At 42.1% G+C, this 25,884-nt stretch overlaps 1 protein-coding gene and 1 long non-coding RNA gene across 6 annotated transcripts in view; one reads left to right on the top strand and one right to left on the bottom strand.

Annotated features, from left to right (window-relative positions):
- CLDN10 (claudin 10) overlaps positions 1-738 on the bottom strand; it is a 61,576-nt gene extending 60,838 nt beyond the window's left edge. Inside the window, exon 1 of the mRNA XM_005505856.4 lies at positions 486-738. Coding sequence (XP_005505913.2) covers positions 486-699 — 214 coding nt within the window. The 5' untranslated portion in view covers positions 700-738. The remainder of the gene's footprint in view (positions 1-485) is intronic.
- The window catches only part of LOC110361088 (uncharacterized), a 69,274-nt gene extending 44,055 nt beyond the window's left edge, over positions 1-25,219 (top strand). For 3 of the 5 annotated variants that reach the window (XR_010471389.1, XR_010471382.1, XR_010471381.1), the window contains 2 exons: positions 19,644-19,787; positions 22,555-25,219. This is a non-coding gene — a long non-coding RNA (uncharacterized LOC110361088). Of the gene's footprint in view, positions 1-10,939; positions 11,013-19,643; positions 19,788-22,554 lie in introns of all 5 variants that reach the window. The other 2 variants (XR_010471383.1, XR_010471387.1) reach the window with 1 other exon arrangement.
- The last annotated feature ends 665 nt before the right edge of the window (positions 25,220-25,884 follow it).

Below are 25,884 nucleotides of genomic sequence, written 5' to 3'. Positions count from 1 at the left end.
CACACACATAATTCCCAGCATATGAATATTTGCATAATATTCACGGACATGGTTCTTTGCTATCTAAGTTTCTTAGATACTAAAAAGAGGATTGATAGCTGTCACAGACCTTGCTATCTTTCCTCCTGTCCCCATCCAGCAAGCAGAACACCTACTTTTGCACAGAAATTAGAGCTGGAAAACAGTGTAGTCAATCTCCCTGCTAACAGTGGTTTGTTACTGATAGAATATTTACTGGAACTTTGTCTAGTATGCTTATCACATATCACCAGCCACAGAGTAGAGCTTACTGTCTCTCTTGGAAAACATATCATTCCTACAAAGTTGTTTCTGATATTTTGCCCACAATATCTTTTACTTATATTTCATCTCAGTGCTTTAATCATAATTTCTTACACAAGCCCGAATAATCTTTTTCTCCTCAGGCTCACATCTTGCAATACACATAGTTCTTCATAGGTTCCACTTAAATTACGCTTACTTACCTTCTACTTTGAAGATAGTTAAGTGAGGTCTGCAGTGAAAAGCACCCAGCGCGTTGCCAGCACAGTTCATCCAAAGCCCCTGGAAAACCCAGGTTGCGGTGATAACAGATGATGCTCGACTAGTGACTTTCCACTCATTTGATGCAGTAGCAGCAATAGCAGCTCCCAGCCCGCAGAAACAAAATATGAAAGCTATAATCTGTATTCCTAGCATGTTTCTCTGTAGCCCAGGGACTTAGTAATGCCACTGCGTGGAGAGAAAAGTACTTTAGTCATGTGAGTAAGCAAAAAGGCATAACATAAGCAAATTATCCTTGAACAAGTTCAGTAACACTTGCTACAGAAAGTTAATATGGCTGAAAGAAATTGTCATGCTTGAGTGATTCAAGAAAGGCCTCAGGCATTACAAATGTTTAGAAAGCAAGACAAGGTACAACTTTATGGAAGCTAATTACAAGTACTTACTTACTAATTTCTAATTGTAAAAATTAATTAATTTTTTTCATATTTTTTCAATTAAGGTATTCCAGTTAATGCTTAATTTTCAGTTAATTGGAAACTTACAACCATTGCATCTAGCAAAAGAAGTTCAGAGTCCAAACTGTACAGTGCTATTTAACAGATTACCATAACATTTTAGAAGGATCACACAACACTTGAAGAATAAATTTTGAAAACACTGTGAAATTAATTCAGCCATCGCTAGCCACCATAAAACAGTAGCATCTTGGAGGCAGTCTCTGTGGATGTGTTCGTAGAACTGCAAATCTAGAGCAACAACAGAAATAGCAAGTGCTCCCTGCAGCAGTCAGCAGAATAAACCTTATGTATCCTCCATCGAGAGTTCTCTGGTCAGCGTAGAAAATTTACTGTGTCTTACGGTATGTCTGCCCTGCACGATGAACATAGCATGGAAACATCTGTCCCAGCACTGACTGAGCTCCTGCAACCTCATGCCATGAGAAATCCTCAAAGAATACCACTGATTTAATACAATGTCATCCTCACAAGAAGGCACTGACACTCGGCAGATCTGATAAGCTCAGGTGCAGCACTACACTGCAACAACTATTCTGCTTCCAGTTCCTCAGTAAATTCACGATACACTTGTGAGACTTACACAAGATTTTGCAAGTATGTGTGGCCTCCAGTCTTTCAGTAGGACAACTTCTAGCTTTATTCATGCACCCTCATGCTCCAGTCCTTTTGGCCTCTCCTCTGAAGAATGAGCAAGTGTCTCCTCTCTTTGGTGTTACTGTATGCAACTTGGTGACATGAGTTCACTCTGGAGATCTCTTTTGACAAAAAAAGTAGTCTATTTTTTCCTTTTGGATGCTTCTGCTGTTGTTTCTCCCTTTTACAGCTGTGATAAACACCATACTGAACTTTGGCTTCTGAATTTTTCTATAGATTTCCAAATCTCAAGGACAAGTAACGAAGGATACTAAAGCGCCATTGATAACCTTCGTAACGACTAAGAGGAGTTTTACTGAGACTGTCCTGTTGTACCATCACCTCAGTGATAAGAAGTAGGACCCAAAAGTATGATTATGCAGGCCAAAGAATTACACTACAAGACGGAATTCATTTTCAGAGTAATTAGTAGGCTCACATCCCACACATCAAGGATAAATATAAAGCTTTTTATTAACACAGCCAGCTTGAGAGACATGGAAAGTGGTTTTGCTACAGAGCAACATTATAATATAGCAGATTGTTCTAATGATGAGGACCATATTACACAGGGAGCTATTTTTCCTTGCTGTCAAATAATGCAGTAACATATTTTTCGTATGGCAAGGCTCAACCTTCATGTAATCCTTCACATATCTCTTCAGTAAATTTGAAATGGTATAGAGAAGTATACAGAAACGGGTTGATCTTTGAAGTAGATTCCTGAGAGCTTATATTGTTTTTTGTTCAACTTCTACCATACAAAATGTTGTGGGGTTTGGTTGTTTGTTTTTGTTGTCATTACTGTTTTTGCTTGTTTGATTGTTTTTTTGTTGGTTGAGTGATTTAGTTTTAGGTTTTTGTTTTTCAAGATTTGGTTTTGTTTTGAGGGGGAAAGTGTTGTTTGTTTTTGTTGTGGGTTTTTTGTTTGTTTGTTTGTCAAAGGCTGTGTTAGTTTGCAGAGGAGACTGACAGGAAACGTCATTGGGTATCTTTTTTATTAAACCAGTCCAGTGACAGTGATGTTGGCTGAGTGCTCAGAGAAGCTCAAATACATGTTTTACATCTGATGTTAAATTCAGGCTCTGTTCTGGACTTGCCCTGGGTATTCTCCTCTCTGATCCAGAACAAAATGGAGCAGCCACTGTTTGGGCTGGGAAAGCAAAGGTGACTGGATACAAACACTGCTCCATCCTTCCTTGCTCTGCCCTGTGCTATGAGGAGCTACTCAGGCTCAGCACAGGTTGCTTCCTAGTGACATGGGCCAAAGGCAGTGGTGCCTCGTCAGTAAGACCTTTCATCTTTTTTCTCCTTTTTATCTTTTCTTCTCTTTTTCCTCCTTTTTTTCTTTTAAACTGTTATCATGGTAGGAAGGGGCTTCACATTTCTGTTTCTGGATAAACTGAACTACAAACTACAAACTCATAAGTCATCTCCCTTCTCACTCATAAACAGAAGTCCCATCCAATACAGATTCACTCATGAGTGTCACTCGCTTGTGGGACAATGAAAGACACTTTATTGGAAAGTGCCTGTAGGCACCACTTGAACTGTAGACTACACTTGCAGGGCTCAAGGAAGACTTAGTGGTTCTTTGGCCTTTATGCTGAGCCTAGTCTAGTGCATGACTTTGTGGAATTCATGGTTGCAAGCACTTCACCCTGCATTGTTTCTAGACTGTTAGTGTGTGAGTGATGAATAAATTAAACAGATACTTAGGTGATAAGAAAGAAGTAAGAGGTCCTGTTTACAACACTCATTTCTTCTATAAACTGTCAGAAAGTAAGTTAATCAGTCATTTAAGAAGTTGAAGGCAAAGTTGAAAGTTAACCTGTTAATGGTGTTTTCCATTACATCAAACTTGTTTTCTCTGTTATTGAACAGACAAAAGTTGGAAAGCATCTGGGAGCTTAAGGAGTGTTTAAATACAAAGATGGAAAGGGGAAAACTGCTGCAGGCCTTTGTTAAAACATTTTCCCAAAACTCCACAAATACACTAGCTGATCACGTAACATATCGCTGGCTCTATTTAACTGAACACTGTGTCAGTAACATGTAATATATTGATTACTACTGATATTCTCTTTTTAAATCAGTCCAATGACAGTTTTTAAACACAGCCGACACCTTTGCAGCAGGGCAAGAATGTATACATGGGTAAGCTGGAGCCTTCAGTTTGTGATTTCTACTTCAGCATATGTTAACTGTCATAACCTACGAGCTGAAGGAGTTCCCAAGGCTGGTATGTTGCCTGATATAGATCTGACTGATGACGATACATGTTTTCCTCATGAAGACATACACAGCTATGGTAAAATTAGAAAAATAACTAAGTGCAAATCAATTCAAATGTTGTCTGGATAAGAAAAATGAGAGATCTGCAAAGGAAGTAGATAAAGTAACGTGGAGACAATGTATCAGATAATTAACTAGTAATGACGAAGATATCCCTCTGCAGAACGGATGAACAATGCAAATTGATCCTGAAGGCTGTGGAGGAAGTTATGAGAGGCCTAAACAACCATGGAGATTTTGGACAAGCAGTAGAACTAGAAGTTACAGAGGCTGAAGAATTAAAAGCATTGTGTAAAGTGGTGAAGATATCAAAAATCCTGGAGACATCACTACTCAACACAGACAAGGGCTAAGTTGCATGGCAATATGGCTGGGCCAATAACACAAACACGAAACGGGTTCCTGAGAACTGGCGGTGAAGTACAAGGTGGTGTTGAAAGTAGGAAGGGTGTGTTCTAGTTGAGTGCCAAATCCTGCTGTCCCTTTCAGGTGCATGCACCCTAGAAACTCTGGGTAAACAGGGGAGCAGGCAAAGCCTGAAGAGGCACCACTTAGGGAGGAATTTCAAGGAGCAATGAAATCACTGGAAATGTTAAAGTTGACAGAAAAGACCATTTCACAGTTTGCTATAGCAAAAGGACAACATCATGTTATAATAGCATGAAAACAGTTGTGGTTTGTGATGTTTGCTACTCACTTTGTTACTCACAAAGTGCTGGGTGATAGACACAATTAGAGAAGGTAATTTCAGAGTCTTATGACCATTTGGATTTGTTGCTTTTTTTGAGCACTGTGGTCACAATATGAGTAGAATATTAGTGTTACATACTATAGCAAATTCTTATAATTAATGGTACAGTTGTTATTTTGCTGTAGAACAGAAACTTCATATACTTATCACTAGGAGAACTGCTTTGAGAATATATAAATATAGCAGATAACCCAGTTCAGGAGTTGCACTAACTTCACAAAAGGTAGATATACATGTGTTTAAGAACACAAATGAATATGTATATTGCCATGAGTACGAATTTACTATCTATATAGATAAAAATTATGCCTCATTACATTTTTAATAATTTCATGTTAGTTGTTTAATGGCCAAACTATTTACTCATGTACATTATTTACATGAGCACTTTTTGAATATATGCCTAAGAATGGGTGGGATTTTGAACAACTGGTTCAAATCAGCATTTGGTGGGAGAATAAAAATACAGAGGATTAACCTTGTTTGTTTGGTTTTTTTTATCCTGTTCCTTAACTGGACATGAGAGATGGGTTTGAAAATGCTGCTTTTGGATGATCTAGCATTAGACTCCTTAGTTTATGCTGTTGGCACTGGACACTAGCAAACATGTTTGGATTAAAGACATTTGCTATCGTTAAGCGTACTGATATTGTTGGCACACTCGGCCTAGACTTGCTGTAAGTGGCAGCAAGCCAAAATGGTTGCACCTATATAGAACTACAAAATGCAAAACACTAAAATGCAGTGAAGTTGAAATGGTACGACAAGTCATATGTTTGATCAGTGCTGAAAGCCAGGATGAAATTCAAGGTCATTGCGCTTTGCTGAGAACTTCTGAACAGACATTGATGAAGTGATGGGCTCAATGAAGGCATCATGTTTTTTATCATCAAACCCAGCCACTATTAGAATTAACCTGTGCTACAGCACACTGATAGCATTGAAGAAGCAGTAGTATTAGACACGAACAAGCATCAGGGTGCTGTGGACAGAAGAGTTCAGTGCTTTGAAAGATGGTAGACGCAAAGAGAAATTATTGCAACACAGATGAAGAAGGAAGGAGGCAGGGAAAGAGGGTAGTAATACAAATATTGTGATGTAACTCCTACAGATAAACACTGAAGAAAAGCATCACGATGCTGAAAAAAAGCATTAATCTGCAATCAAAGTGAGCTCAACCTCCAGAAAACCTACATAGTGGCCCTGAGTGCATCTGCTCCTCTTGGAGGTTTGGCCGCTGGGACTTGGGGACAGCTTACAAACCGTGCAGCCGAGGGTGACCCCTTCCTGCTGGAGATATGGGGAGAGGCTCCCAGCCAGCATGGTGCTGCAGGGAAGTCACGGCCAGTGTCTTTCCCTACCGCGTTGATCTGCTTTTAAGCTGGGGCTCCAAAGCTTTGCCCTTGCTGGAGCTACAGCACCCACTGCCTGGCAGCCCAGCCTCCATCAGGCCATGGGCTGCTGATCTGGAGTTGGACCCTGTCCCTGACCTGCAGCTTGACTTCCCAGCTTGACCTTGGACCTGCCTTATCACCATGGACCTGCCTGGGGATCACTGGGCTGTGTCTGACCCTGGTCACTGTCACTATGGACTGCTGCTCCCCGGGCTGCTCCCTAGCTGGGGCTGTGTGACGAGCCCTAGCCAGTGAGCCCCTGCCCTGCAAAGCCCTGTCCTACCCCACCTCACCATGGGGACCCACCATCACCCCACAGACAGCTCAGACCACCCTGAACCCTGCTCGGAGCACCATGGGGCCCAGCTCCACCACTCCTTCCAGGCTGAGAACTGTGGGCCTGCCCTCGGGCTCCCCATGGCACCCACTCCTAACACAGCCCCAAGCCTCTGCAATGCCCATCTCAACCTCAGGTCCTGAATGCTTCAGTGGCACCTGAATCCCTCTGCATAGCCATGAAGCCTCTCAGGAGCAACCTCAATTTCCTACTGTGTCCCCAGGAATGGCCTGATTCCCTCACCTCCCCACCTTCCCTGGACTCTATAATGACATCTGCTATGGACAGGTCCACCACCCCCCTGAGCCAGGGAGCTGTACATATCCCAGAAATAGCCCCATGGGGCTCCTGACCCAGCCTGGGACCCATCAGACATTGCTCAGGCAATCCCCACAGCCACAGCGCCTCATGCCCAGCACCTCAGGCCCCAGGGCTGTGATAAGTGTAAGGACACCCCTGGTTGAGACGGAAGGTCATGGCCAGGGCTCATCCCCTCCTTTGGTTGCTGCTTTGAACCTGTGACTTTGGATCTGCAGCAGAGGCACAGACCCTGCTGTGGTGCAGCCCAGCCTGTGTCTGGTCACGGTCCCTGCTGATCTTAACCCAGACCCCCACCCATGGCCCAGTGTCCCAGCCTGGCCTCAGCCTGTCCCTTTCCCCAGGGAGGTGCCTGATGCCCAAGGCTGGGGCTGTCCTGGTGTTGCCCCGGCTGCCCTGCTCCTGGCTGTGGGATGGGATGGGCCCTGGATGCCAGGTCCTGCTCTGATGCTCCCAGGGAGCCATGCCCTTAGGAGCCATTAGCCAAATGTCTGGGCGTTAACAGCAGAAACCATGGTAGAACTGAGAAATCCTGTCTATGCACAGTTCATGTTATCTGATTTTTGTAGTAGTTTTAAAGAAGTACATTTAAAAGTACATGCAAATAACCCGTCCTGAGAACTGTGCCATGTCATTGAGTACAGACACAGAGATAAAAACATAAAAATATAACATGAAGAATATACCTGAAATAATATTTTTTGGTTTTGAAGATAAGGTCTGACTGTGCTGAAGTAATCAAAATTGCGTAAAATATTTTGACATAAAGGATATTATGAAAATTAATAATGAAAATGAGCTATTGAATGACTTTCCTAATACTACATTTTGCAGATCAGAAAAGGTTTTTGTACCTTCACAATCTTCCGCCTGATAATACAGCTCTTTAAAATTACAACACATAATCAGATCACAAAACTCTCTCCACATCTTTTTAGCGTATCTCATAAGGACCGTAGCAAATGCATCGTTTTGCCTCTACCTGCCTGCCCTGCTACCAGCCCTCTGGGCTGCTATCACTTCACATGGGATTTAGGCAAGAAGGAAAAAAGTGCGGTTGCCTTTCTGCACCGATTCACCCCCCCACCTCTTCAAGAAGGAGCCTCCACCCAGCCCACTTCCCATCAGGTGTGGTGGGGAACCAACCCCTCCGCTGAATGACTATATTTGTTGGGCATCTGCCAGTGTGCAGCTCTAATGACTTTTGCTATGCTGCTAATATTTTTTTCCCTAAAGGCAGCAGAAAAGTGTAGTCTCACAAGCACACATAGATACTCCTTTTGTCTTAAATAACTGAGATACTGAACATGATATGCAAGTTCCTTTGAGCAATGCCAACCTTTCCTGCTGACATAAGCCCTTTAGCACCCCCTTGTTCACTGACAAAGGCTAAGTGATCAAAACACAGAACTATGCCTCCACATCCAGGCATCAATTCCTGCCACCTGCTCATATGAGTCTGAAAGCAGAATTGGATAGAGTTTAGCACTTTTAAGTCACTGAGAAATCATCTTCAATAGAGCCATAAACACATTTGCTTGTCACCACTGACATCTCAGATTCATGACATGCCAGACACACCTTTTTATCACTTTATCCAAGGTCTAATAGCAGGATTTGGATAGGTTCTCCTTGCAAATTCTTTGGATTGCTTCTGGGAGCAGCCCAAAATATTCCATTCTTGCTCCAGCTGTGTTTGCCTCAGACCATTTCCTCTAAAGCAGGAAAGGACTCTTGGGGTTATATATTCTACTTTTCCTTCTTGAATCTTAGCAGTACTGCTCACCCTGCCAGAAAGCCCAAACCTAATGTTTCACACAACATATACAAATTAGTTTTCAAGTCTGGCTGGTCTCCAGTCTTCCCTTCAAAGGAAAGCTTACTGCAGTGTTCAAGAAACCCTCCACCTCTTCACTTTTCAGGTAGCAATGCATTAGGCTGAGCTATGATTGAGGGCAGCTGACACTGCCCAGAGCCCAAGTTTCTAAAACGGAAGAAAGTTAGCATTGCTCTGATGGCCTTTCTGAATATCTCAGCCTACTGAGCCAACACCATCAAGCTTGCCAGGAGCAGTGAGGTGACTACATAGATCTGTCTCACCCTTCCAAATGCACCAGGTGGACAGCATTTGTGTGGGGGTAGCTAAAGGTGTGGCACAGCTCTTTGTCTGCTAGTATGTTCTCAGCATACCACTCAACTGGACTTAGGCCCAACAGCTACAGCCTTTTTCTTAAATCCAGCCTTGCTGCTAATTAAAAACATACCCAGGCAGACCATTGCCCATGACTCACACACCTGACTGAGAACTGCTAACCACATTAATGTCTTCCAAAATTGTCAGGAGCTGGTAAAGCATGATCACAGCCCTCTGTGGGCGGAGCCCAACTTCACCTGTCTTATAAAGATCAGCAAATGAATGCAGGACTGAGAGTAATCAGGAAGATGTTTGGTGTGATCTGAGCCCCTCTCAGCTCTCTGTTCATAGCAGGAGAGGGAAATCGAAATGCTGCATCTTGCTCATCACTCACGAGCTGGCTCTCATATGGATTACTGGCTCTTGATATTGCAGCACCTTAAGGCAAGAATGAACCCTTAAATCTTTTCCTCTTTCTGTATGTCACAACACAGATTAGATTTCAAACATTTTCCCTTTTCACTGAGTATAGTCTGACTAAATTCTATCTTTGGAGAAGGCATTTGCTTACGATTTAATGGATGAAGATGTAGACAGGAATGCATTACTATAGCAGCTTGCTCCAAGCAGTTTTTCTCAATATCTTAAATGTGTCTTCATCACCCAGTGTCTCTTCTTTTTCCTTTATTAAACAGCCTTTTCATACTGGCTATTCTGGAAATGGACCAGGTTGGACCAGATGATCTTTTGAGGTCCCTTCCAGCCTGGGGTGGTCTATGAAATAATGTTATACCGGAGTCAGTGTATAATTGACCCTCAGTTATGATTTTCATAAATTAAACACTAAACAGCTCTTTCAGCCTCTTGCACTAAGTATTTTCTTGAGCTTGCAGATACTCACTGCAGCTTCTTGCTGCATCTTTTCTAATTTTTCAAGATTCTTGTCAAATTATGGGCACCAAAATGGGAAGTATCACCTGTTCCAGTGTAAACATTATTTTTTTTCCATCCAGAAAAATATGTTTAACTTCATTTTCCACAGTACTGCATTGGAAACTCATGTTCAGTTATGACTCTTGAGCACTTTCTAAAAGTATTATTTCCCAGAAGTGGAAGTTGAGTAATGTCCATGTGTTATTTTACAAATGACTCTCTTAAAAGAAATTAATATTTGATGCCATCTATGTCAAAGAGAGGCTTGCTCACTCTCTTTAATGAAAGATAGTAATAAAGTTTTCAAAATAAAATTAAAAAAAAAAGAAGTCTTGGTAAAAGTAATAGACCTTGGAAATGAAGAAACAAGGCCATCTTAGACAAAAAGCGCTTACACATGAACAGCTGCTTTGGCAAAGTAAAACCAGTCCAGCCGGAAAATGGGTAGTTCGATGACCTTTCAACATAAAAACATATTCCTCCTAAAGATTTCAAAGCCTAGAATCATGCCAAAGGTACTTTTCTAGTTTTATTGACCATTCCCATTCTGTGTTCTGCTTAATTCCACGTAAGTAGCCAAATGTGTTGCATGGTGCTTGGAAAGCAAACCATTGTCTTGGTGTTACAGTTTATGAGGCAAAATGCATGACTGACCTACTTCAACTTTGTGGTGTCATCTGCTTTGGCAACCAGAGCGAAGTAAGTGCTTTCTTGTATACGGTAAGGTTTATGCCTCTGTATCTGTAATTGATCATGACCCAAAAAATGTTTGCACATTTGCCTGAGAAGTTCTGAGACAGACCAAAAAGTCAAGCTCCAAAATACTTCAGAACCAGAATTAATGCAATTACTCCTGTAATTTCATGATAGAAATGGTAATGTCTGAGGAAAAACTTTGACATTTCTTATGGCAGTGTGGGGTCTACGGGCTGAGAGACTAAAGGAATTTCATTAGCAGGATGACGGTATTTATCTGTGATTACACATCGTGCTGATGTTTGTAGTTTGTTATTATTTCATTTGGCTTGGGAAGGGAAGGATGGGTGTAGGAATGAGGAACGATATCACTGGGAAGTTTTTGCTGAAATAGCTGAGAACTGATACCAATGTTGTTCACAGGCTGAGCTTTGGCAGGAACGAACACTTTGTATTCCCGCATGGAGCTGGCTTCTCAGGGGTCCAGGAGCAGAGTGTGAGTAAGAAGAGCTGTGCCTTCTCCCATCTGGTCCTTGGCCCTGGGCTGAGGAAATTCTCCTTTTCCTGTCTGTCTCCCCACCTCTCCCTCCCGAAACATAAGCTGACAGCAGGGCCAGAATCAGAACAGGGAGGGGAGGGAAGGAGAGGGTAAGGCAGTCACTGGCTAGTGTTGATCTATTCCTGATGACAGATGTGTACTGGTATGCTCAGTAGGACAATGTCTAGGGCTGAAGCCCGTACTTAACACATAGTGGGAACAAGAGCTTCTCTGCTATGTTCCAAAAGCCTATTGTCTGCATTTATTGTTCCTGGACATCCTGAACCAAATGTTGATCCTCACCCTGCATACTTGAGCTGATCAGTGCTACAGTTTTGAGTCCTATGGAGCAGTATCATGGGGAAGAGCTTTGAAAACATTCAAATCGTCCAAGTCAACATCATCTCCTCGTCTCAATCATCTTTTGTCTTGTATGCATAAATTGTCTTTTTGTCTTTCTTTAATATCAAGTTCTTTACTCACAGCCAAGAGATAATTCAGCCTGAAAGCTTTTTCAGTTTTAAGGAAGGACTCCAAAAGAAGCTGTGTGCAGATGTAAGGCGAAATAAGATTGTTGACATGACTTTAGTGAGCATAGAACAAAAAATACTTTTTCATTTGGGCTGGCAACTGCAATATTTCTGAAAGTTCTGTATCTACTCGGCACTGCCAAACTTGTTAGCTATCATTTGCTTTTCATAATTGGTCAAATTCCGAAAAGCAAACAGTTCTCGGAGATCTGGAATGAACTAAGTGGAAACACTTTCTGCAGCAGGTATTCTACAGCTCTGAGTGATGTAATGCCAAAGCCTCTATTACATTGCACATACATTACAAGTGTTCCGGTGTTCTCCAAATGCCTTTCAACAGATTTGCAGTGGGCTCAGAAAGTAAAGGCTTTTGATTTAGACAACTGTAATCAGATGTCAGTACAATCTCTTGTTTCCTGTCAGTAGCATGTACAGGTCAGCAGTGGAAAAACATCCACTTTGCAAAAACAAAACAAAACAAACTGTTTGATTTACCTTTTTTTTTTTTTTTTTGTGGTATTCATTATTGTTCCAATGTGATACAATTAATCACACTAATTCTTACAAGAAAATGCATTTCTTGACCAGTATATATCCATTGTCTGACTCCTGGCAGATTTACAATTTCATTAAATAATTGGTCTTATTGGGATTTGATGGAAGCAAGAGTAGTATGGTTACTGAGAAGGGCAATCATGACATAAGAATAACTACTTAATTGCCACCTCCTGAGGTCTGGAAACTTACAAAGTCTTATTCAGAGAAGAGAGATAAAACACATTTTAAAGCATAGAATTCTTCGTCTAGTGCCCATGCTCAGCTGCATTATACACACACACTTCACAGATCTCTGTCTAAAGTCCAGCTCTGAGAGCAAAGCCTCATCTGGCCATAGCTCCAGTGAAACTGCCCTTGGTGTTAACATCTTCCACAATGCTGGCTTTACTCACCAGTTTCATTTTCCTTTCGTATTTTCTAACTGCTTCAGATGGTTGAATACTAACACTGCTTCTTGAACATAGGCAGACAGATGATGTTTTGAAAGTGGTGCTTACAAAACATATCTTTTTGTTCCTTAAGTGAAAACACGGAGTTTGCATCCTTGCCATTGAGTACTTTCCTCTGATAAAACTAAGATATGACTACACATACAAACAGTAAAAATAGAAAGTAAGAGTGAAATACTCATTTGAGGGGATACAAACCACTCTAGAAAAAGAAAATGCGAAGCAGTCCATATCACTAATGTGATATACATATCACTAATGTGATATACATATCACTAATGTGATAAAATTGCAAAAAATAAGGAAGGAAAATGTAGCTAGATAAGAAACTATCTAGGTCAAAGTGACTTAAAAGATGACTTACTTGAGTAATGCTGGTAAAGACCACTTAACTTCATTTTGCAGAGGAACACAAACTTTGGCAATTGTATCTAAAAGTTAAATAGCTCTGATAATGTGGAATCACTGAAGTAGAATTTAACTTTTTGGCATACAAAAAAGATACAATGTTTTGGCAACAAATTTCTTTGTGATTTCTGTCTGTTCTTGATTAGCCTCTTTCGCTCCCTGTCTCTGTTCTTTGTTGATGCTGTTGTGTCAGCTCTCCCTGTTTCTTTACCAGTTCTTTACTACATGTCCTTTCTGTAACGTAAAACCTTGGCAGACATAGACAGATGTCATCTCAAAATGAGATGAGTTCTGCCTGAGCTGCTTTACTCCTCCTTGTGCTCACAAACTTTCTAGATACATATTGAAAATATGTACTTCCTGTTTCGTTAGAACACATTATTTCTGTGAGAGATGTCAGATTCTTCTGCAAACAGTAATTTAAACATCAGGAACTGATGTAATTTTAAACTTAGTTTTGAAATGTGTGCTTTATGGAAGATTTGGTTCTGGGGCATAACCTTAAATTAAGTGGTCACAAGATGATTCAATTTAAGATAAAAGGAGTAATTAAGGTAGATTTGCAACTTAAGTCTCTGATTTTGAAAGCAGAAGTGGTGATGAGTTCATAGGACTTACTAGTAAAATCAGCTGCTTTATCTTTAGGGACTCAAATGTAGAGGAAGTCTGTAACCTGCAGCTATACAAAAGGGAAAAAATATCTTCAAACCTACTGGAAGAACAGGGAAAAGTGAGTAACAGAGACCATTTTAGCCTGTTAAAGTTCTTATCTGTAGTCCAGAATGCAATGGGACAACGTTAGGAATGTCAAAAACCAAACTGACTCATGGGTCAGAGAGAACTTCAAAGTAAACAACAAAATATCTTGATGCATACGAAGTAAGAGAGAACAAAGAAAGCAAATGTGAAACAGCTGTATGGAAACAAAAAGGTAAATATTAATGCTATGTTGGTATGAATCCAAAATGAAGGATTGGTTCCAGTAACGGACGTGGGCTGTGCTATAGCCAGCACCCAGTCGGCAATGCCTGAATTTATTATGCATTGACTAGGGAGGAGGTAAGCACTACAAATGGTGTATCTGAGACTGTTAATAGAGAGTACCAAAGGGTGGTCTAAGATGCCGTCTGTCTCCTGGGTTTGAGCACGCTATCAAGGGTTGCAGGAGGTGCTCCAGTGAGGCCTGAATCAGCGCTCTGCTTGGTACCTGCACTGGGGTGTAGATGACTGGCTCATGGCTTCCTTAGCAAAGATGGAGAAGAGGAATAAACTGAAAAAGGCAATAATAAGTTCTGGATATAATATATTAATTAAAGCTGTCAGCAAAGAAGTGGAAGCCCTTTCCTCAACTTGTGTAAATCCAAACCCCCAGGTGAATCCTGCAGACTACATGACCAGCCAGTGGATTATGGAGCAAATGGGATGGAAACACACTTCAGCTCCTGCCCTAGGCAGTCACACAGCTGCTAATGCAAGATTCATGATTTCAGAAAAGACATCGAGCCTGGCCCTGGAGTATAGCAAGTCAGGGACTTGGTCATATAGGGAGATACTCAACAGCTAGTCTCATCTTTCAGTCCTTGCATATTTGATGATACCCGGTGTAACAGGATAAAAAGCTGGAATAATTTTGGTGTGAGGGACCACCTAAACACAGGCTGATGCAGAGAGTTTAGACTTGTGTTATCTTTATCCCTCAAAATCAGCAAAGCAGAAAAGCTTCCATCTGGTTTGTTCTCCCCTCCTAATTGATATCAGTACTTAGTGGGACACAAACTCATTCTGCAGCGTGCAAAACTTTTCGGGATTCTTCAGGGGGATATTAAGGCAAAAATGACACAACATCTTTATAATTTCCACATGAGCGAGGAAGTCAATACATGCTGCCATCCAGTGCAGAAGCAATCTGTGCAGGGTTCACTTTCTGGATGCAGATTTGGGCTTTTTCTCCTGTGGTAATACTTCAGTGCCTCTGTATCCTTCAGCTTCCAAAAGGTGCCTGCAGCGTGACCATGCTGCTGAAACCACTTCTTTCTACCAAGGTCTTGAGGGAGACGTTGTCACTAGGCCAGTTTTAGAAATTAAAAATTCCTGCATCTCTAATGACTGGATCATCTGCAAAATCTTTAATCTAATTTCCAAATGTTTCAAAGTAACAGAAGTCCCATTCTTTGCTGCAAAGAAAAAAAAAGGAACAGCAGGTCTACCAGTTCCCCTGATTCTGGAGTAGTTTGAATAGGAGCAGAGCTTTTATCTTCCCCAGGAGAGAGCCTTAAACCTTTTTATTACCTCAGGGTTCAGATGGAGCAAAACTAACATATTTGCTAAGATGTTTGATTTGGCCTGTATTTGGGAACTCCAGCTTGGGCTTCATGTAGATGATGTCTGCTTTAAAATCTCAATTTCATGATTTCCATGCAGTTTCAAATAGATGAAGTCCTTTAAAATGATAGTCAGCAGTACTACTCTACATTTAAAATGCAAATAAAACAATGCCTTTAAAAAGTCAGTTTCTTCTTTAAAACTGTGCTACAGTGATTTTGTTGAAAAATCTAATGTACTCAATTCAGGCATGCCACAAATGTGCCACAGATTGGGCCTGTTGAGGATAACACAATAGTACTTAATAATTTTATTGCTTCTTACAAAGTGTTCTGTAGTCACTCATGGGGATATGAACTAAGATCCTAATCCCGAGAGAGCAAACTGATTTTTTTTGCAACTGTTTTGCAGTGATATCAAGTGGATTGCCTTAATGTGCAAGTATCACCAACCATCATTGCTCACGTTTGCAAAGCCCACAGACTTAGCCACGCAGATATTTACATTACATCATCTGAATTAATACAGGGCCTGGGCACATACATACCCCTCCCAGTCTGTAATCCAGAGACTGCTGCCCTGTTACACCGCTCCAGGGAATGCCTTCAGTTAAGCTTATTACGAACATATTAATGTCTCAAGCAATAGCAGATAAAATGGAAAACAAAATTATCCAGTTCAGATGCAGACGTAGTTCAGTGAAGCAGAGCTGAGCAATGACCTCACCATGGTGTGTAACAGATGCTGCTGTTAGACTGAAATCACTTTCAATGCAACAACTATATCATATTCTTAGGTTTTGTTTATCTGGACACGGTTCACTTTCCCTTATTCCTGCAGCCAGAAGCAAGTGGCTAAGCATGGGAACCACAGTAGCCACCAGTACCGTTCAATGCTGGTACACAGAAACACACGGGAAAGAAAAGTCAAACATTCCCCATATTTCATTGCCTTTGCTGTTCTTTCCCATCACCTCTAACCAACCTGCACCTCAGAGGCCTCAAAGCTTGGCTCTGCCCTCATCTTCTCCAAGACCTGCAGCAGTACCACGCTTCTGAGAGCCAAGACAGCATAAGATGACCCACATGCTAGCTGTCTTACTCCTACCTAGTTACTGGCAAGACTGGATACACAAGGCAGAGACACCATTCACTGCACTTTGTGTCACCTAGATAGCCTAAAACTGTGTCCCTGGTGCTTCTTAGTTTACTAGTACAGAGGTGGTGTTGCTCTGTCAAAGAGATCCCCAGCAGAGCAGCATTAGAATCATAGAATCTATGGATTCTAGAATCAGTTGGAAGAGACCCTCAGGATCACTGAGTCCAACCATAACCTAACCTAATTCTGGCACTAACTCATGTCCCTAAGAACCTTGTCTAAATGCCTTTTAGACACCTCCAGGGATGGTGACTCCAGCACTTCCCTGGGCAGCCTGTTCCAATGCCTGACAACCCTTTCTGTGAAGAATTTTTTCCTAATATCCAATCTGAACCTCCCCTGGTGCAACTTGAGGCCATTTCCTCTTGTCCTATCACTTGTTACTTGGGAGAAGAGACCAACCCCTTCCATGCTACAACCTCCTTTCAGGTAGTTGCAGACAGTGATAAGGTCTCCCCTCAGCCTCCTTTTCTCCAGGCTAAACAGCCCCAGTTCCCTCAGCCGCTCCTCATCAGACTTGTGCTCCAGGCCCCTCACCAGCTTCATTGCCATTCTCTGCACTCTCTCCAGTACCTCAAAGCCTTTCTTGTAGTGAGGGGCCCAAAACTGAACACAGGATTCAAGGTGGGGCCTCACCAGCACCCAGCACAGTGGTACAATCACTTCTCTAGTCCTGCTGGCCACACTATTCTTGATACAAGCCAGGATGCTCTTGGCCTTTTTGGCCACCTGGGCACACTGCTGGCTCATATTCAGCCGGCTGTCAATCAACAAGCCCAGATCCTTTTCCACCAGGCAGCTTTCCAGCCACTCTTCCCCGAGCCTGTAGCACTGCCTGGGGTTGTTGTGACCCAAGTGCAGGATCCGGCACTTGGCCTTGTTAAACCTCATACAATTGGCCTCAGTCCAATGATCCAGCTGGTCCAGATCCCTCTGTATGGCCTTCCTACCCTCCAGCAGATCAACACTCCTACCCAACTTGGTGTCATCTGCAAACTTACTAAGGGTGCACTCAATCCCCTCATCTAGATCACTGATAAAGAGATTAAACAGAACTGGTCCCAGTACTGAGCCCTGGTGTTGGGTGGATATCCCACCACTCCTTTGACGAGAGAGATGCTGCCGCCTCCGCAGTCTTGCCCGCTTGCTCTGGGGGAGGGAAAAGGACTTTCCAGGACTCTCAGATATGTGTGCACCCTGCCAGGGCTGGCAATGTGGAAAGGCACCATCTCTGACAGAAAACAAACTTTGCTCTCCCATGTCTGAGAAAAAATCTTTGTGGGTTTGTCCTGGAAGAATACCAAAGCCTGGTTTTGGCAGCGGGCTGTGCCTGCAACAGACTGCAAACTCCTGCAATGAGGGCAAAAAACAGGAACAGGCCTTGAGGCACTGCAGGGCGCTTAGATATCTTGTTTTATCCTTGGGGATTTCTCATTAGATAGTTGTGTGTTGTTCTAACCACATTACCTGGCTGAGTTGCCTGGGCTGAGTTGGCTGGAGGTAAAAGCTAGAGGCAAAAGCACATTTAATTCAGGAGTTTTCTGTGGAAGGTACAGCCAGGAAGATTTCATCTGATGTTGCAGAGTCTTTCAGACCCTTGGTAGTTAAGGCCCAACCATCTGACACCAAATTTCTGAGTTTTCTGCAGTGGTCTGAGAGCAACAGTCCCCATGTTATGCTGCCTTGGGAGCCCTATGGGGAGCACGAGATTGCTGTTCTTTGGGTCCTGGTTGTAAGGGCCTACATTTGCTCACAGCCTTTGTGAGCAGAATAAAAATGGTCTATCCTGGATATCAGCACTGGCAACTGGCTTTTATTGGGTTGTGAACACCTCTTGATGGAGATGGGCCTTACTGCCCAAAGTCATCCTTTCTCCTGGCTTTACCTTTGTCCCACAAAAGGATGCGTCTTCTGCCCTTCTGTAGTCTGAGCTCTTCTGAATCTGGAGCACCCAAAAAGAAGAGGGCATCTAGCTGTCATGGCAAAAGTCAGGGATCGAGGGAAGCACATGGCTCACTGTGGGAAGGGGTAGGGAGGCAGAAAGGTCCTGCTTCACACCAGCATTTGGGCAGGCTGTGCCTGTAGGAGTGGATTCAGATAAGTGACCCCAGCAGGGCTGCCAGGAGAAACCCTTGGGGGACAATATGGAAAAGCTGTTAGCCTGGAGAGCTGGTTCTTGATTTTTACCTCCCTTTTTGCTGTTAGACCTTGACAGATAACGGCATGAGGCAGCTGTGTGACATGGTCAGCGGGTGCATGTGGAGCACACAGGGAGGGTGATACAGGCACTTTGGATGTTGTGGTACCCATTAAAATCGGCATTTGGTAATAATGTTCTACATGATAGCACAGTAAGGATAAGTGGATTCTTATTTCTTTGTTGTTTTACAAAAAATGCACTCACGTTTAAATATTTAAGATTTTTCTTTTGTCTGCTGTGGTCTTTCACATGTCAGATCTGTTGCTGGACAGGAGATCAACTGGATGGAGACAATTGTGTGTAGCTGTTCAGGGAAGTGGCTGTGTCTATGTTTGTGTAGGAATATGTGCAGTGCAGGCTTTCGATCTTGATTGCATTCTCTGACTAATACAGAAACTCATGTATGTAATAATAAAAATCTGATTAGAATAAAAAAAGAAAAGGTTAATTATTCCAGTGCCTATACAGATGCTACCGATAATGCCTTTATGCAAAAGAACATGAACAAAGCAAACCTCTGATTTTCAAAGAGAGAAAAGAAAGGAAAAACCCCAACAGTGTGCCAAATTTTAAAAAGAGAAACCATTAAGATAAAGAAAAATAAAAAGTTTAAGAGTGCAGAGTAAAAAAGCAAGTACTAAAAACTATGAAAAAAAATCTCGTCACTGCTTCACTCGTTAGAAAAATTGTATTCTGAGTACCTTTTGTAAAATATCCCAGCAAAAAATAAGAAACATAAATGAAATCAGGAGGGTTGAATTACAGTATATATTGTAAATCTTCACTTATTAATGTCCTCAGACTATAAGTTCATTGATTCTAGAAGATAAAAATGGTCTTTTGTTGGATCACAAGAGCAGAAACTTTTAAACCAGATACTGCCTAACTCCAGTAATAAATACAACATTCTTGGTTTGAAAAGCCATCATCTTGTTCAACATTTTACCTTCTATTTTCTCCACAGTTGTTCAGAGTCCACTTGTTTTGCTTCTGGTCCTGCTTAGGGCAGCAATTCACAGGTTTCCTGCAAGATGACGTGTGAGCCTGCCAAGAGCCTACTGGCCCCCACAGCTGAGGAGCAGGATCGCTGCGCTATAGACCCAGCAGCGTAAGTAAGTCAGGGATATCTGACACGCACCATCCAGTTTTAACCCAGAAAAGAACCCCATGTACCACAAGTTTTAGAAATGTTGGTTTAGAGCCAGTTTTAACAGAACATGTGAACCTGTAGCCCTAGAGGAACCAAGAAATGATGCCTGCTAGTCACGGAAAGGGGATGTTGATAAAAAGCCAACTAGTGATACATTTAAATGCAGGCCCAGAGAAATGAAATGCAGTGAGAGATTGTTCAGGCCTAATAAAATCTAAATTAAAAGTTTCGGGTCTAACAAATTCTAAACTTAATATTTAAGTGGGGATAGGTAGAATAACACCATATTGCTGAGTCAGCATGAAAAGACCAGGAAGGGAATACGCAGGGCTTAAGATATGCCAAATAGATTTATTTTTCCAAAGAGTTTTCTGAAGGTTCCTCAGATTATAGTTTTCTTGAAATATGTTGCAAAATGTTCAGTAGTCTTTTATGGGAAAAAAGTAATTTTGGCAAGACAATTTGTTCTGTATTCACTGAATTGTATGAAAAAAATCCAAACTGAGAAATACAGCAAAAGAAAAGTATTCTTTTTGTGTTAAATAAAATGTATTGATTCTTCTATTTGAAATTACTTGTTCAGTCTTGAATTTATTTTAAGATTAAAAAAGTAAAGTGCTTAGATTCACAGGCTGAATAAAAAACTTTCTTCAACCTGAAATTAACCTCTTCTGTGAAATTACCATCAAATAATTTTTAGAAAGTATCATTCACATAGGTTCATCCATCCATCTAACTACCAAAAGAGCACCCTTTTTGTACTTCCTTTACAGCTTTGACACTCTGTCTTCTGTAACTTCTTATTATTTAATTGTGCTGCCAGTCATTCACAGCAGGGCTGAACTGTGCCAGTTGCTGCATGATTAGGTAGCGAAACCTTTAAATTAACTGTTTCACTAAAGAAACCTTTGTGATTAGAGCCATAAATAAAAACTGTTTAATCAAATATTTATCACAGTGCAGTCAACCAGAAAAAAACAGTTGCCATGGCAGCTAAAACTTCCCTATACGAGTGTTGGGGGCTGTGACAGTTCACTGGTCAAGCCACAAAATTGGGAGCCCCTGATCTCTTGACTGTTTCCTCTTCGGCTGTAGGAATGTAGCATAGGTCTCTCTCTGCTTCACTCCCTACTTGTTCAGCTGCCACCAAATTTAGGTGTGGGGCTTTTTTATATTGCAATCTGCTAAAGAACATATATTTTTTATTCTCTATGTCAGTCCCTTGTTGTCACTTGTACAAATTATGTCCACCCTAAACATGCTTTGCAAATGATGCTTTTAGCATCATGTCCCATTAGGGAGATAAGGATGTCCCTGGCCAAAGCAATTTGCTTTATGACCTGTAATAGTTGTCAGCTTGAAGTAAAACTCCAAACTTGTTTACTGGCTACAGTAAGGCAGCATTAGCAGAAACTGAAATCCAGGTTTATATCGGGTAGGTATTTATGGAAATTTGCCAAATTATATCATCACTGTATTGATGTGTGATTTTTTATCTTGTGGCAAAGATAGTGAGAACTGTATTTCCAAGTTTCTTTTGTAATGCTGCCACATCTTTAGAGAAAAGTACATTACCTGAAAGGTCACAGAATCATGGAATGTCCTGAGTTGGAAGGGACCCACAAGGGTCATCGAGTCCAACTCCTGTCCCTGCACAGGACAACCCCACAGTTCACACCATGTGTCTGAGGGCTTGTCCAGTCTCTTCTTGAACACTGTCAGGCTTGGGGCCGTGACACCTCCCTGGGGAGCCTGTTCCAGTGCTGCACCACCCTCTGGGGGAAGAACCTTTCCCTAATGTCCAACCTGAATCTCCCCTGGCACATCTTCCTGCCATTCTCTCGGGTTCTGTCATTGGTCATCAGAGAGAAGATATCAGCACCTACCCTAGTTCACACAGAAGTGACAACATGTGGCACTTTGTATCTGATCTGGGCTCCCAGCAGCTTAAACCTTTCTAAATAAGAGCTGCAGGGATGCTTAGCGATGTATTTCATATTTGGACTCACATGAGGGGTTGTACAAAGAACAGGAACAGGCTTCAGAGCTTACCTGGATTCCAGCAGAATGCTATTTTTGTTTTCATTTCCAGAAGTTGTATTTACTCCTACTTATGTATTTGGCTTCTCTCACTCTAATTTATGTGCAGATTATATCCAACAAAAAGGCTGGGTGTACAGAGTCACTCCTGCTGAATAAAAGCTCTGCAGGAAGAAGTGGACAACAGTTATCCAGTTCACCTACTGACAAATGTTCCAATGCAGAAATTACTAATGCCGTGGTCATATTATTATTATTATTGTTATTATTATTCTGAATGGGCCTTCTTCCTTCAAAGAATGACCTTCCTATAGAGAAATATCATTCTTACAAAACTACTCAAGGAAAATCTCTTCAAAAATTTGTCTGGTTAAATGACTCATTCAAAGGGTCATTATTTAATGTGTAGAACAAAAGCTGGCAAGATTGCTCTTATTTTTTTTTTCTGTGATAATGTAGCTCCTGGGAATCCCACTCCTGAAGTAGAAGCACTCTGCCAGTACTGGACAATTAAAGAATGAAAAGGATAGTCAGTTGTCAAAGGAGCTCAGTCAGCATCAAAGTATGAAGAGAGTGATTTACGTAATCTCCTTGAAAACTCTGTGTTATAAAGGTTACCTGGTAGGAAAAAGACTGTTAGAGTTCACTAAAGTTTTTTACTCTGTTTTCCTCTGTTCATCAGAAGAGCTGGGAAGAAGAGCCATCAGCACAGGTGCCAAGGTGGAGCAGGGATTCAAGAAGATCCCATCTACATTGTTAGTAGCATGGCAGGTTTGTGGAAAATCAATTCAGTCAGACCCTGCTGTTGGGAAAGGATAATCCTGGTGCTTCCTGCTCTTAAGTGGCAGGAAGCTTCTGTGCTTTCTTTTAACTGCTGCCAGAGAGAGGGGTGGTACTTCTGTGCAACCCCCTACTCGCTGGTCACCTCCTTTGAAGATGATCTGGAGAAGAAAGGGGAACACATGATGGCACCGACTTTCTGTGTCAGGAGGGACGATGAAAAGTGGGGGCGGGATGGGAAAATAACAGTTTGCTGCTGTGGAGTGTGTCTTGAAGGGTATGAAATGCATTTAGTTACAGAAACAGAACTACAGCCGTGACTACTGATACAGCCTAAAGCTAACCCATGCACAGAGATATGAGCCTATAAATGTACACACAAATTTATCCCACCTATTCCTGCTCACCCCTGGTCACAACTGAGGGGATTCGTTAAACAGTTTCCTCTCTGTCAATTTGGTCTTGATGTCTCTTCAGTTGTTGTGGGGACCTGATGCGTGCATACACTTGGCTTGTCGGACAAGTCAGCTATTTGAAACTTCACCATCTGCTGGTCATCTTAGTACTTTACACAATCACCCTCCTTCCCTGTCCCCTTTGTGTGGTCAACCTCAGCTCTCTTTTATTTTTAGCATGCTCGGTTTTCTATCCTTCTACCTGATTTTCCTTGTTTTTCTCTCTGGCACAAGTTTAGACACACATGTTTTGTCCTCAGTCCCTTTTCTGTTCTTAGGCTCTGTGGTTCACCAACAGTCCTTACTGCCACAGCTGCTGTTCTGCTGCTGACATTTCTAACTTTATGGTTCCTTCTCCTCCTTGTGATGTGCCTGTAACTACCAGTCCGTTTCTGAAAACATCCACAGCCTTTTCATGTCTTTCTGTCTCACTATATAAAGGTTGAAAGGCCATCAGAATGAAAATGCAGGCAGAGGATTTGATCAGAGAAATATGAATTGTTTGGCAAGGATGAGGGCACTAACAAAGAACAAAAAATGTAATGAATGCAAATTTGGCCACGAGATTCCCAGGAATGGCCCGCAGCTTAACAGTAAGAGCAAAAGCTGCATATGCATGAGTTTACATCAGGCCAGTTCAAGTCATGGCATGGGAGTGCTTACACATTTCTCACCACCACTAACTTTTTGCATATTAACCACAGTAGTAAACATGAATATCCCTTTCTCTTATATCTCCCATAGAATAGGAGGCTGTAACTGTAACTGAAATGAGGTGAAGGGCACAACCATTCTATGATTCAGCTTAGTTTGGTGTGACACATATGAAGCTCTCTTTGCTCCTGCCCTCTGGACTACATCCACTCCATGTACTTGCCTGTGAAGCCTTCAGCCCATAAGAAATACCCTGAAGTGCAGAATACAAGGTGCACATCCCCAAGGTTAACACAGAGCACTCTGAACACATATCCGTGGTCTGTTCTTTGCTTTGCTTTCCATAAACTACCGTTAAATGCAAGATCTCTGTTCTTGCCTTCCAAGTTGCTTGTTCTCAGAGATGTAAATAGATGCCTAAGCAACCAAGGTAAACCTCTTCCCACCACAGAGGAAGAAGAAAGACCCTCTGTAAGAGCTAGCCTCCCTGTGTAGGAGACAAAATTTTCCACCTTGGTTTGTCTGAGGCTGAGAATCATATAGTCAGGGTGTGGGAGCAGTAAGGAAGACCTCAATGCCTTCTACTCTAACAGCAATTTGTATCACTTCAACCTTTACTTCTCTAACCTAAACACAGCTGTGGGCATATTAGCCTGAAGCTGCATTAAATCAAACCAAACTGACAACAAGAATAAACAGGACTTGACATGCGTTAGTCATGGTACTCAACGTGTTGTTAGAAGATACCCAAACGAAACAGTGATTAAGATGGAAGAATCTATACACAGAAAAACACTGAGTAAATATCCTTGGTGCCTGTGAGTCAGTATGTATAGTACGTGGTCCTAAGTTTACAATTTTAAAGTAAACCAAATGAATAAAGAATTTAGCACAAATATAGTACAATAATTGCATTACAAACCTTATAATGTAAATTCTGACTCACAAAATGAATGCAATTCAGAAAAAGATTCCTCTTTTCCTGGTCCATCCTGGGTTGCAATACCCAAGACCAGTGTCAGGCTGCCAAGAAAGAACGAATGAGAAGAGACTTGCCCAGTGGCGTGTGGTTAGATGAGGAAGATATGAGGACCAAAAAATTGACTTTTGGGAGCTCTGTGTTGGCAGGTAACTGATGGTCTGCTGAGAGGTGTGCCCAGAAGTGTCAGAGACACCAAAAGTCAGGCCATGGCCCTACATGTGCTAGACCCTGGTGACGCAGCTGAGAGCCAAGGAAGGCGAAGTGATATTAATAACAGCGTTGACAGACTATGTTGGCCAAGGCTGAGAGTAATTATGTTTGCAGCCATTTAACACTGTTTGTGTTCTGACTTGACTGTCTATACTTGATGGTAAGTGGCTCATATCCAGGTCAGATGTGACATATTTTGAAGATGGCTCTGCTGGCCTTAGCTTCATTAGGACAGAATTGCCTTTTCACCCTCCCCTCCCCTCCCCTCCCCTCCCCTCCCCTCCCCTCCCCTCCCCTCCCCTCCCCTCCCCTCCCCTCCCCTCCCCTCCCCTCCCCTCCCCTCCCCTCCCCTCCCCTCCCCTCCCCTCCCCTCCCCTCCCCTCCCCTCACCTCTCCTCTCCTCCCCTCCCCTCCCCTCTCCTCTCCTCTCCTCTCCTCTCCTCTCCTCTCCTCTCCTCTCCTCTCCTCTCCTCTCCTCTCCTCTCCTCTCCTCTCCTCTCCTCTCCTCTCCTCTCCTCTCCTCTCTTTAGGTTGATACCAAATGAAAGAGATTACACAGTGGAAAACATGTTCATGAAAATAAATGTGGAAAATGCAAGGGAATGCTGTAATCAGGCTTTGAAAGAAGCACAGGTTTTACTAACTTGAGTGGAAACATGTTGTTTGCTGTTAGCTCCTCGTGTATCTTCTTAGTTACTTTGGAACACCAGAGCTTTCTTACCAAAGCCACTTGAATTCTGCATTTCTCAGTGTTGTATGTTCTAAATATTTTTTATTTTTTTTTTAATCAAGACAAAACTCTTATGCCTAAGATCCTCATCCATACAAGGGAGAGCACAGTATCACCGAAATTTGACTTGAATGAACTGGAGATCCACCATTCACCTCCAGGCTCTGAGAAGAGGTTTTAACACATAATTTTCCCCTTTGTTGT

This window comes from Columba livia, chromosome 1 (genome assembly GCF_036013475.1).
Source record: "Columba livia isolate bColLiv1 breed racing homer chromosome 1, bColLiv1.pat.W.v2, whole genome shotgun sequence".
Lineage (NCBI taxonomy): Eukaryota > Metazoa > Chordata > Aves > Columbiformes > Columbidae > Columba > Columba livia.
The sequence above is the reverse complement of the archived record's forward strand: the minus strand, read 5'-3'. Positions and strand labels throughout refer to the sequence as shown.